Raw genomic sequence first — 13,413 nt, 5'->3', positions numbered from 1 at the left:
GTATAATGCCCCATCGATTTAAACCTAGTAAATACGTATTTTTGTAAATATATACTGCTGCCATATGGGCCTGTGAGCGGCGCTATCGCTGACCGCTCAGTCCTCATCACGTGACCCCGGCTGCAGCTGCTGCTGACATCCGCTGATGCATATATATAGCGGTACCTTACTGTAAATGACCAGACCTAATGACAATTATATTCAAAATTCAATGCCAAGTATCATCCATAGGTTATGCCATCAATGACTGGCAGATGCAGTGTCCCTCTCCACCCTATACTGACTGGTGCAGCTCATTGCAGGAGTCCGGTGGAGAAAACTTTGAGAAGTGGTAATTCAATTTGTAGGACCTCTAAAAGTCTGGAGTGAAATTGTAATTGAGGAGTAGGAGCATTTATTTTTTACTAACACAATCAAACAAAAAATGCCTTATGCTTCAAACAGTAAGTAAGACTCAACAAACAGTATAATGAAAACCTGAGCCAATTTACAGAAAATGCAAAGTATCTAAAGTCACTGCTTCCATGGTCCTGATAATAAAGCGTTTCCATGTTTCGCGCTGAGCCATGAAGTGTCAGCTCACCACCTATATTTTTAATTACTACTCTCATAATAATGCCCATTTTCAAAAATCTCAAAATATATGTTTCGCTCTAACCCACATGTTTGCACAACATAATCCAACCACTCCCAAGCTGTTAAAGGTGTTTCCTTAAATATTGTGAAAAGCTTTCACTCTTTAAAACGTCCTTCATATTCATCGTGAAAAATTGCTTGAGTGTTTAGTTAGGCATCAGCCACCAGGGACATGAGATGTGGGTGGCCTCGTCACAGGAGAAAAGTGCACCTTCTGGAGGCATCAGAATAATGTTCGAAAGCTTGATTCCAACGTCACTGGTAATCCTTGTTAGTGCTAATAATATAATTCCCTTTTAAGAAAACAAGCATTATATCCCTGTAAATGAGGATGGAGAAGCCGCTGGGGCCAGCGCTTGGCTTACTGATCCTGTGAGGTACAGGTGACAGGAATGTGCCTGGGGTAATTGTCTGCTCAGACAGCTCCAGCCTACAACTGCCCGGCTATTGTATAGCTAGGTTTATCTGGTATCCCAGAAGGGCTCAGAGGATCAGACCTGGATTTACGTATCTAGAGGAGGAAGAGCTGTGCAGGCAGCAGAGGAGTCTGCTCACCATCTTCAGCGCCGTAAACAAGATTTTATATTGTTCTTCAAATTATCTACATTTTTCGGAACTATGTTGGCAGCTTTTACTATAGGATTATTACTGACTGGTACTTGATGTGATGCATATATACACCAATCAGCCACAACATTAAGTCTAATATTGTAATATATGACACCAAGACGACAGCAGCAGATTCTTCAGCCCCTTAGGAAAGGACGTTGGACATGCACAGCGCCCTGTGCTCTCTCTGTACAGAACAGACTCAGATCAGCCATCTCTCCATACGGCAAGGGCGCTAGCTGTGTTAGGGCTCATTTAGACGTCCATGCCAATCGATTCGAGCACGGACCACTATTGAATAGACTGGCTGCGGCTCCCCATACATTTCTATGAAGCTGTGATGCTGGGGTCGGGAGACCCGTGGCCAGTATATGCATTGTGGTCAAATCTCGGACCGACTTGCAGGGGCACCTGAATGAGCCCTTACATACCGTTATAGCAGAATTTAAAAGTTTTCAAGATAGCAGCCGTTACTTCTGACTCCCATCAGCACACCATGTGACATGATCAACAGCGCTGTTGGCAGCCAAGGGCCTTCTGATGGCACACAATGTCTGCTGTATGAAATCTCATATGAAAACCAACTTGTGGCACATTACAATATCTAATTTACAAAACACTGCAATACTACTGTATTACAGTGTATTACTGTTATATAACAGTGTATTACATAGACAATCAAGTTCCTAAGGGGACTAATAAGAAAAAAGACTTCAAACTCTCATTGATTTTAGAGGGTGCAATACACAGTATTAAGAAATGGGGTAGGTGAACTTTTGATCAGGGCCATTTGGATGTTTTGGGTTGTCATTATGATTTAAAAAGAGAAAACACAGAAGTTTGACAACAAATGGCTTCACCCAACCACTAACCATGAGTAGAGAAAAAGTTTTGGTGTTATTAATATTTTCTGAAAAAAGGCCAAGAAAGCAAAAATTCTGCCAGGGTATGTAAACTTTTGAGCACAATTGTGTATATACAGTGGGGCAAAAAAGTATTTAGTCAGTCAGCAATAGTGCAAGTTCCACCACTTAAAAAGATGAGAGGCGTCTGTAATTTACATCATAGGTAGACCTCAACTATGGGAGACAAACTGAGAAAAAAAATCCAGAAAATCACATTGTCTGTTTTTTTAACATTTTATTTGCGTATTATGGTGGAAAATAAGTATTTGGTCAGAAACAAAATTTAATCTCAATACTTTGTAATATATCCTTTGTTGGCAATGACAGAGGTCAAACGTTTTCTGTAAGTCTTCACAAGGTTGCCACACACTGTTGTTGGTATGTTGGCCCATTCCTCCATGCAGATCTCCTCTAGAGCAGTGATGTTTTTGGCTTTTCGCTTGGCAACACGGACTTTCAACTCCCTCCAAAGGTTTTCTATAGGGTTGAGATCTGGAGACTGGCTAGGCCACTCCAGGACCTTGAAATGCTTCTTACGAAGCCACTCCTTCGTTGCCCTGGCGGTGTGCTTTGGATCATTGTCATGTTGAAAGACCCAGCCACGTTTCATCTTCAATGCCCTTGCTGATGGAAGGAGGTTTGCACTCAAAATCTCACGATACATGGCCCCATTCATTCTTTCATGTACCCGGATCAGTCGTCCTGGCCCCTTTGCAGAGAAACAGCCCCAAAGCATGATGTTTCCACCACCATGCTTTACAGTAGGTATGGTGTTTGATGGATGCAACTCAGTATTCTTTTTCCTCCAAACACGACAAGTTGTGTTTCTACCAAACAGTTCCAGTTTGGTTTCATCAGACCATAGGACATTCTCCCAAAACTCCTCTGGATCATCCAAATGCTCTCTAGCAAACTTCAGACGGGCCCGGACATGTACTGGCTTAAGCAGTGGGACACGTCTGGCACTGCAGGATCTGAGTCCATGGTGGCGTAGTGTGTTACTTATGGTAGGCCTTGTTACATTGGTCCCAGCTCTCTGCAGTTCATTCACTAGGTCCCCCCGCGTGGTTCTGGGATTTTTGCTCACCGTTCTTGTGATCATTCTGACCCCACGGGGTGGGATTTTGCGTGGAGCCCCAGATCGAGGGAGATTATCAGTGGTCTTGTATGTCTTCCATTTTCTAATTATTGCTCCCACTGTTGATTTCTTCACTCCAAGCTGGTTGGCTATTGCAGATTCAGTCTTCCCAGCCTGGTGCAGGGCTACAATTTTGTTTCTGGTGTCCTTTGACAGCTCTTTGGTCTTCACCATAGTGGAGTTTGGAGTCAGACTGTTTGAGGGTGTGCACAGGTGTCTTTTTATACTGATAACAAGTTTAAACAGGTGCCATTACTACAGGTAATGAGTGGAGGAAAGAGGAGACTCTTAAAGAAGAAGTTACAGGTCTGTGAGAGCCAGAAATCTTGATTGTTTGTTTCTGACCAAATACTTATTTTCCACCATAATATGCAAAAAAAAATGATAAAAAACAGACAATGTGATTTTCTGGATTTTTTTTTCTCAGTTTGTCTCCCATAGTTGAGGTCTACCTATGATGTAAATTACAGACGCCTCTCATCTTTTTAAGTGGTGGAACTTGCACTATTGCTGACTGACTAAATACTTTTTTGCCCCACTGTACAGTACAGACCAATGATGACTTTGATGACTGCTTTGCACACTCTTGGTATTCTCTTGATGAGCTTCAAGAGGTAGTCACCGGGAATGGTATTCCAACAATCTTGAAGGAGTTCCCAGAGATATTTAGCACTTGTTGACCCTTTCGCCTTCACTTTGTCACTTTGCGGTCCAGTTCACCCCAAACCATCTCGATTGGGTTCAGGTCTCGTGACTGGGGAGGCCAGGTCATCTGGCGTACCACCCCATCACTCTCCTTCTTGGTTACATAGGCCTTACACAGCCTGGAGGTGTGTTTGGGGTCATTGTCCTGTTGAAAAATAAATGATGGTCCAACTAAAAGCAAACCGGATGGAATAGCATGCCGCTGCAAGATGCTGTGGTAGCCATGCTGGTTCAGTATGCCTTCAATTTTGAATAAATCCCCAACAGTGTCACCAGCAAAGCACCCCCACACCATCACACCTCCTCCTCCATGCTTTACGGTGGGAACCAGGCACGTAGTGTCCATCCGTTCACCTTTTCTGCGTCACACAAAGACAAGGTGGTTGGAACTAAAGATCTCAAATTTGGACTCATCAGACCAAAGCACAGATTTCCACTGGTCTAATGTCCATTCCTTGTGTTCTTTAGCCCAAACAAGTCTCTTCTGCTTGTTGCCTGTCCTTAGCAGTGGTTTCCTAGCAGCTACTTTCCCATGAAGGCCTGCTGCACAAAGTCTCCTCTTAACAGTTGTTGTAGAGATGTGTCTGCTGCTAGAACTCTGTGTGGCATTGACCTGGTTTCTAATCTGAGCTGCTGTTAACCTGCGATTTCTGAGGCTGGTGACTCGGATAAACTTATCCTCAGAAGCAGAGGTGACTCTTGGTCTTCCTTTCCTTGGGTGGTCCTCACGTGAGTCAGTTTCTTTGTAGCGCTTGATGGTTTTTGCCACTGCACTTGGCGACACTTTAAATGAGTTCCCAATTTTTCGGACTGCCTGACCTTCATTTCTTAAAGTAATGATGGCCACTCGTTTTCTTTACTTAGCTGCTTTTTTCTTGCCATAATACAAATTCTAACAGTCTATTCAGTAGGACTATCAGCTGTGTATCCACTAGACTTCTGCACAACACAATTGATGGTCCCAACCCCATTTATAAGGCAAGAAATCCCACTTATTAAACCTGAAAGGGCACACCTGTGAAGTGAAAACCATTCCCGGTGACTACCTCTTGAAGCTTATCAAGAGAATGCCAAGAGTGTACAATGCAGTCATAAAAGAAAAAGGTGGCTACTTTGAAGAACCTAGAATATAAGACATAATTTCAGTTGTTTTGCACTTTTTGTTAAGTATATAATTCCACATGTGTTAAATTCATAGTTTTGATGCCTTCAGTGTGAATGTACAATTTTCATAGTCATGAAAATACAGAAAAATCTTTATTATATATATATATATATATATATATATATATATATATATATATATATATATATATATATACACACATACATACCATATATACTCGAGTATAAGCCGACCCGAGTATAAGCCGACCCCCCTAATTTTGCAACAAAAAACTGGGAAAACATAATGACTCGCGTATAAGCCTAGGGTGGGAAATGCAGCAGTTACCGGTAAATGTCAAAAGTAAAATTAGATACCAATAAAAGTAAAATTAATTGAGACATCAGTAGGTTAAGTGTTTTGAATATCCATATTGAATCAAGAGCCCCATATAATGCTCCATGCAGTTCTTTATGGCCCCAAAAATGCCCCATATAATGCTCCATGCAGTTCTTTATGGCCCCATAGATGCCCCATATAATAATGCTCCATTCAGTTATTTATGGCCCCATAGATGCCCCATATAATGCTCCATGCAGTTCTTTATGGCCCCATAGATGCTCCATATAATGCTCCATGCAGTTCTTTATGGCCCCATAGATGTCCCATATAATAATGCTCCATTCAGTTATTTATGGCCCCATAGATGCCCCATATAATGCTCCATGCAGTTCTTTATGGCCCCATAGATGCCCCATATAATGCTCCATGCAGTTATTTATGGCCCCATAGATGCCCCATATAATGCTCCATGCAGTTATGGCCCCACAGATGCCCCATATAATGCTCCATGCAGTTATGGCCCCATAGATGCCCCATATAATGCTCCATGCAGTTATGGCCCCATAGATGCTCCATATAATGCTCCATGCAGTTCTTTATGCATCGTGCCACATGTAATGCTGCTGCACTAAAAAAAAATAAATGACATACTCACCTCTCGTCGCTGCTCCTCAGCGTCCTGTCTCTCCGCATTGACTGTTCAGGCAGAGGGCGGCGCGCACACTAATACATCATCGCGCCCTCTGACCTGAACAGTCACAGCAGGAGGACGGGAAGACGAGGCGGCGGTGGAACGTGGAAAGGTGAATATGACATACTCACCTGCTCCCGGCGCTCCTGACGCGGTCCTTGCATGTCCTGCGGTCTTCGAGAGCGGCAGCTTCTTCCTGTAGTGAGCGGTCACATGGTACTACTCATTTCAGTAATGAATATGCGGCTCCACCCCTATGGGAGTGGAGTCCATATTCATAACTTTAATGAGCGGTACCAGTGACCGCTGAACAGGGGAAGAAGCTGTCGCTCCCGAAGACCGTGGGACAGGCAGGGACAGCGCCAGGAGCACTGGGAGCAGGTGAGTATTTGATAGGCGTCGCTCCCCCTCACCCGCCGACCCCCCCGCCTTCCATGACTCGAGTATAAGCCAAGAGGGGCCCATTTTTTTGGCCTGAAAATCTTGGCTTATACTCGAGTATATACGGTATATATAAAATTACAATGCTATGCATGTGTAGTATCACTGTAATCGTACTGACATGGAGTGCCAGGACAGTTTTACTACACATTAAACACTTGTCTACATAAAACCCAAAAATAAGTATTTTTTTTCCCACCAATTCACACCACGTAGAATTGCTTCCCGTTTCCAGTACATTATTTAGTAAAACAAATGCTGTAGTTCTAAACTACAACTGACCCCACAAAAACAAGTTCTGATACGCTAATTTGAAAGAAAAAAAAATTTCAAATAAAAATAAAAAAAGTTTGGGTTCTTGATAAAAGGGAGAAAAAATGTACACAAATAGAAGATATGAGATAAGCCTGCATGGAGCAGACTTGCATTTCCAGTACAGTACAAAGATGTTCGAATGGATTGAGATTCAGGAAATTTAGAGGCCAAATCAACACCAAGTGCATACAATACATCTCACCTGACATAAGAAATAGGAACAATTTATTGGGCACAGAGAAGCCCAGGAGCCAGGTAATGATTTCTGAGGTTGAGGTCATTTTCATTTTCCCAAAAAGCTTTTGCTGTTATATAAATAAAAGTAATATTTATATAGCCCCAAATAGCATGAAAAATAATATTTTTTTCCTGCATGAAACAAAACTTCATATAGCCATGTTAGTGAAAAAAGTTAAAAAATAATAGCTGCTAAATAGCAGAGGTGCAAAAGTAAAAATTGACCAGTCATAGTCATTGAGGGGTTAAATAGATCAATTAACCTTGATGAGACTAATGTACATATTTTGATAATCAGTGCTAGAATAGTTGCATAATGAGATTAAAGGTGTTTTCACCCACACAACATCTGGTAAGGGTGGTACGCTGCAGCTGTCACATGTCGCACAACATCGGATGAGGACGTCAGCAGTCCAGCAGGGGACACACTGCGAGGGACTACAATTTTGTAAAATTGTGTTACAACCTCATGTGAAAACAAACTTTAATTACCGTACAATGTTCTGGAAAATCCCACTAAAATGAACATTTTATAAATCCTTTTGTATCAGGACTAATAAAATATATCAACATTAACATATCAGTATTATACAGTAATGGATTTTCAAAGTAAATACACCAGCCTCATCAGGTCTAAGAGATCTATTTAATGTATGTAGTTTGTAATGTGAAATCGGATGACAGATTCCCTGTAATAAAGCAATATAATCAGAACACTATTCACATGTCCAATTGAGAATGCAAGTCATGAAAAACATCGAACCGCACTCAGATGTCATTGATTTTCACGGACTGACATAATGGAGAAACTTTTTTTTTATTCTCTCCGTGTCCGAGAAAGTCTGATGCCACTCCGATCAAACTCTAATCAGAATAACTGGACGGTTTATATCAGACGGAGAGAGAGCGGTTGTGTGACTCTACCCTATGAAAGATGATTCCTGTATTCAATATTAGCCATAAAGGACCTCCTGAACCAACAGTGTAAAGCACACCTCTCAGAGCTAAAAATGCATAAAAAAGTACAACTATATGGTTAACGTGAGATTCTAAAAATATTATGGTAGCTGACTAAGTGCTTATGGCAGACCACAGGTGGCGTTAAGAGATTACGGAAAAAAAAATTAAACAGGAGTTTTGTTGATCCCATTGTCACAGAGTAACGAGGAGAGTGTATATTCCAAATTTTAGTATGTGGAATATGTTTTTTTTTTCACTTTATATTTTTGTATATTTTTTAAACGTTTTCGTTTTATATGTGAAAGCCAAGAAGTGCAATTTCAGACCCATTGGTCGGGAACACACACATGTATCTATTTCCCCGATCAATGAGTCAGGTTTCAAACTCCATGTGAGCCGCTCTCGCTCCCAGCTGTTGAAATAGTGGCTGATAATGTACAGAAATGCTACAGTAGCCCCTCAAGGCTTATTTTGACTAAGGCTCTGGAATGCAACATGTAAACATTCGACTCCTATATTACACTGTTACGACTTGCATTAACAGTATCTGGACAAAAGCAGCATTTTCGCAGATATGTATTAGAAGGATATCGTTTTTTTAAGCAGCTTCCTCACATTAATCATGCCAGGGGCATTTCGGAGGACGCTGACACATTGTAAACACGTAGAAACCCTAAGTGGAGCTGGTAGGACAAATGTCGCATTTTACAGCTAGGGGAACAGCCAGAGGCTTCTGTCCTACGGTAAACAATTTAGCACTGAGATGCAGCAGGTACAGAATAGATTGATTACATGGAAGCGTGGTAATGAGGGCAAAGCAATGAAAAGCTAACAAAAACCCCCAAACTATAAATCATGCCTCCATACAATATCTACAGACTATTAACATTATGCAATGCTATAGTGATAAACATATAAATACAGAGATAAAAAAAACGTAAATGACCCAAAAGAGACTTTTTTTAATTTTCTATCCCTTTTCTCTAAAATTAGTATACACGATACAATGTGATTTAGAAATGCAGACAAATCTATCAATTCACGTTATTTGTCAGTTTACCTTTTTACTCTAGAAGTAGACTATGGAAACACACGCAAGTACACAGTATTAATGGTATTGTGTCCACCAAAAACTATACGGAAACTCATATATATTAAGATAAAAGGTTTGCATACATTTTATACTACAGAGTAAACATAGATCTACTTGTAAATACAAAATATCATATGAGATAATTGGAAAACAAGAAATCTCGTGAAAGCGATTTACAAAATCCAGTAAGGCGATTTTATGAAACATTCCTGCAGACATGTTAATTATGCACCTATAACCTGCCGGGGTATGCATAAAATCTAGGTTTATGTGGTAGAAATGGTAAACTCACCTGGAGAGCTGGTACCCGTACACATAAATGATAATCACCCCAGAAACAGGAGAAGTCTGCTAATATGGCGGTAACAGGGAATGTGCAGCATCTTTACACGTATCCATGCTGCCCCCTAGTGGATTCACAGAAATCATGAGACTGATCTAGTGCGTATTCACACACAACTATTTCTCATCAGTGGGCTGTCCATTTTAAAAACAGAATACAAACCTATTATGTTTAATTATAGACCCAAAAAGTTAAAAAAAAATGTTTTAACAGATCCATTGCACTCAGTGCATGCCCTATTATGATCTATATTTTTTCATAATAATTTGCCAAAAATCGATCACGGCCATGCCCCTATATATTGTTAAGTTGTGATGCTGACGAGTAAAACCGATTCATATGAAAAACAGAAGATTTTTAAAATGTTTACTAATTTCATGATGTCTCCGCTATTAATTCACAGCTTTGTCAGTCCTCTCCATGTTTAACACTACAAAAACATTTTTTTCATGGTTTATTAAAGGGAAATGGTCACGTTAAAAATGGACTCAGATCTGTAGGATGTAAGGCTACGTTCACATTTGCGTTGCGTCGGGCGCAACCGCCGTGACGCATGCGTCATGCGCCCCTATATTTAACATGGGGGGCGCATGGACATGCGCTGCACTTGCGTTTTGTGACGCATGCGTCACTGCAGCGCATGCGTCAGGGCGCAGAGGACGCTGCATGATGCAGTTTTTTCTGCGCCAAAAACCATGAAAAAGTGAACGCATGTGTCACAAAACGCTGCGTTGTGCATGCGTTTACATTTGCGTTGTGCGTTGCGTCGCCGACGCAGCACCGCACAATGCAAATGTGAACGTAGCCTTACAGAGCAGGAGGAGCTGAGAAGAGTGACATACATTTTGGGGGGAAACGTTTCCATAAACTTGCATTTTATTCATTGAAATCCCTGGTGTTTGTATGCATGAGTCCAGTGGGCGGTCCTACCTAGTGATGCCAGTCTTCCCTGCAGTGCGCATGCGGACAGATGAGCAGGACCGCCCACTGGACGCATATGCATCCAAATGCCAGAGATTTCAATGAACAATAGAGAAGTTGTACTCAATCTTTTCCAATAATTCTCTTTTTGCTCACCACGGAGTCACACTGCATAGACAAAGTGACGGGTTCCCTTTAAAGAACCCCGCATTCAGGGACAGGCAGAGATCTTCTGTTATCAGCAGAAGATGAAGTTATGCTACAAATGTGTCTCTGCTGTCATAGTGATTAATCATCCATAGAGCAGAGCCTATTACTAGGACGTCAGTGGCGGTATATGTGCTGCCAGGTAAGTAGACCACATCAACTTTTATTTAGTAGAGTTAAATGGACCAATCTATGCGTCTCTGTGTCCTATTACATAACCTATGTTTGTTGAAATATGAATTACATATGTATTCTGAGCAAAATATTTGTATATATGCCAGTGCCAACCTGTTAAAGACTCAATGCATGCTGATCTAATTATTCGGAATACTGACAAATTAATTATGCGTCCGATTCTCGTCAAAAAACGACGCACGCGTCGCAAAACGCGCGCGTTTTTGCGTGCGTTTGTGCGCGTTTTTTCGTGCGTCGCGCGTTGCGTCGCCGACGCAGGGCGGCGCAACGCTAGTGTGAACGTAGCCTAACAAAGGAACAGGCCACCTGAGATGATTTTTTTGCAACATACGCCTTTAGCATCTACAGTACATACGTTTTCCCGGGTGAATTCTTCAGCCAGAAGAGATCATCACTTGTAATACCATATTCCAGTGCACCAGGAATCTACCACATAAATAAGGAGTCAATTTCTAAGATTACTACATATAAAACAGAAGAGAAATACATTTTGGAGGTTTTAAAGGGCCACTGTCACCCCCTCCAGCCATTATAAACTAAAAGAGCCACCTTGTGCAGCAGTAATGCTGCATTCTAACAAGGTGGCTCTTTTAGTTTTTGGTGCATTTATTCCCAAAATAAAGCGTTTTATAACTTCTCCAAAATACCTGTCTTTATCCAGGGAGGCAGATCCTCACCCCCCTGCTTGAAACGCCACACTGCCGTCACTCAAATATTCAGGGGCGCCGGGTGCCGCCCCCTCCGTGCTGTTTTCCCATGAAATCTGGCGCCTGCGCTGTGTAGTACTGTCTGGGGCAGGCGCAGTAAGCTCTGGCCGTCAGACCTCACATGCAGTCTTGCAGACTGCGCCTGTGCGGGCAGTGCGGCCACCCACCTTGGGAATCCCAGCCCCGCAGTGTGTTATGCATTATGCACACTGCGGGGCTGGGATTCATAGGCAGGGCGGCCGCACAGGCGCAGTCTGCAAGCCTGGATGTGACGTCAGACGGCCAGAGCTCACTGAGCCTGCACCAGACAGTACTACACAGCGCAGGCGCCGGATTTCATGGGAAAACAGCGCGGAGGGGGTGGCACCCAGCGCCCCTGAAGATTTGAGTGACGGCAGTGTGGCGTTTCAAGCAGGGGGGTGAGGACCTGCCTCCCTGGCTAAAGAGAGGTATTTTGGAGAAGTTATAAAACGCTTTATTTTGGGAATAAATGCACCAAAAACTAAAAGAGCCACCTTGTTTGAATGCAGCATTACTGCTGCACAAGGTGGCTCTTTTAGTTTATAACAGATGGAAGGGGGTGACAGTGGCCCTTTAACTTCTGAATTGTCACTTTTAGCAGTGAGAACACTGTGATACACTTGTCACAGTCAGATGTATAGCAGTAGTTCAGAAGCAGAAGAAGGATTTTGTAATAAAACCAAAAACTTAATACATTTCAGGCATCACTGCAAGTCATTTAGCTGCAAATTGTCATGCATTTTTTATATTTACAGTATATCTGCCATATATGTCATGGATTAATAAAAAAAAAATAGAGCACACCACCTGAACTACAGCACAATCCATTATTTTCAGGCATATTTAATTTAAAAGGATAAAAAAACAGCTACAAAAAATGAAATGATACTTAGTGATCCTCCTTCTAGCATACTGCTAACATTAGCTGCTGACATCAGAGCCTGAAGTACTAAAAAATGTAGAAATTTTCTATAGCATTAAGCATGTGACTTAAAAAAAAAATGAAAAATGAAATGGGCCACTGCACTCAGCAGGTGGTCCAAGACCGGTTAGACCATTGATTGGCTGCAGGCCTCACGTGAGGAATATGACTGTGACTTCTGCAGCCCATCTATACAGTATACCAGAGGTGAGCATTGGGGAGCAGTGCTGGAACAAAGATGGGCTGCAGAGGTCATAGTCCCATGTTCTTCATGTGAGGTCTGCAGCCAATCACTGGTCGCACCGGTCTCCGGCCACCTGCTGAGTGGGGTCTTCAGGCTCTGATGTCAGCAGCTAATGTTAGCGGTATACTAGAAGGGAGAATCAGGGATACAGAACTGGAACAGAGGATCACCAAGTATTATTTCATTTTTTTTTAAGTCAAATGCTTAATGCTATAGAAAATTTCTACATTTTTAGTACTACATTGGACAGTAAACTACATCTATGAATTACTGCTATGGATCTTGTAGAAATATACAGAGGATATTAAAAAAAATCTACACACACTTGTTTAACCCCTTCATGACCCAGCCTATTTTGACCTTAATGACCTGGCTGTTTTTTGCAATTCTGACCAGTGTCCCTTTATGAGGTAATAACTCAGGAAAGCTTCAATGGATCCTAGCGGTTCTGAGATTGTTTTTTCGTGACATATTGGGCTTCATGTTAGTGGTAAATTTAGGTCAATAAATTCTGTGTTTATTTGTGATAAAAACGGAAATTTGGCGAAAATTTTGAAAATTTCGCAATTTTCACATTTTGAATTTTTATTCTGTTAAACCAAAGAGCTATGTGACACAAAATAGTTAATAAATAGCATTTCCCACATGTATACTTTACATCAGCACAATTTTGGAA

General features: G+C 41.7%; 1 protein-coding gene across 1 annotated transcript in view; it reads right to left on the bottom strand.

Annotated features, from left to right (window-relative positions):
• Nucleotides 1–13,413, bottom strand: part of TXNRD2 (thioredoxin reductase 2) — a 203,664-nt gene that overhangs the window by 96,082 nt on the left and 94,169 nt on the right. The window contains exon 8 of the mRNA XM_069756382.1: nucleotides 11,199–11,269. Coding sequence (XP_069612483.1) covers nucleotides 11,199–11,269 — 71 coding nt within the window. The remainder of the gene's footprint in view (nucleotides 1–11,198; nucleotides 11,270–13,413) is intronic.

Source organism: Ranitomeya imitator, chromosome 1 (assembly GCF_032444005.1).
Source record: "Ranitomeya imitator isolate aRanImi1 chromosome 1, aRanImi1.pri, whole genome shotgun sequence".
NCBI classification, from domain to species: Eukaryota; Metazoa; Chordata; class Amphibia; order Anura; family Dendrobatidae; genus Ranitomeya; species Ranitomeya imitator.
Note: the sequence above shows the minus strand (reverse complement) of the source record. Positions and strands in the feature narration are given on the sequence as shown.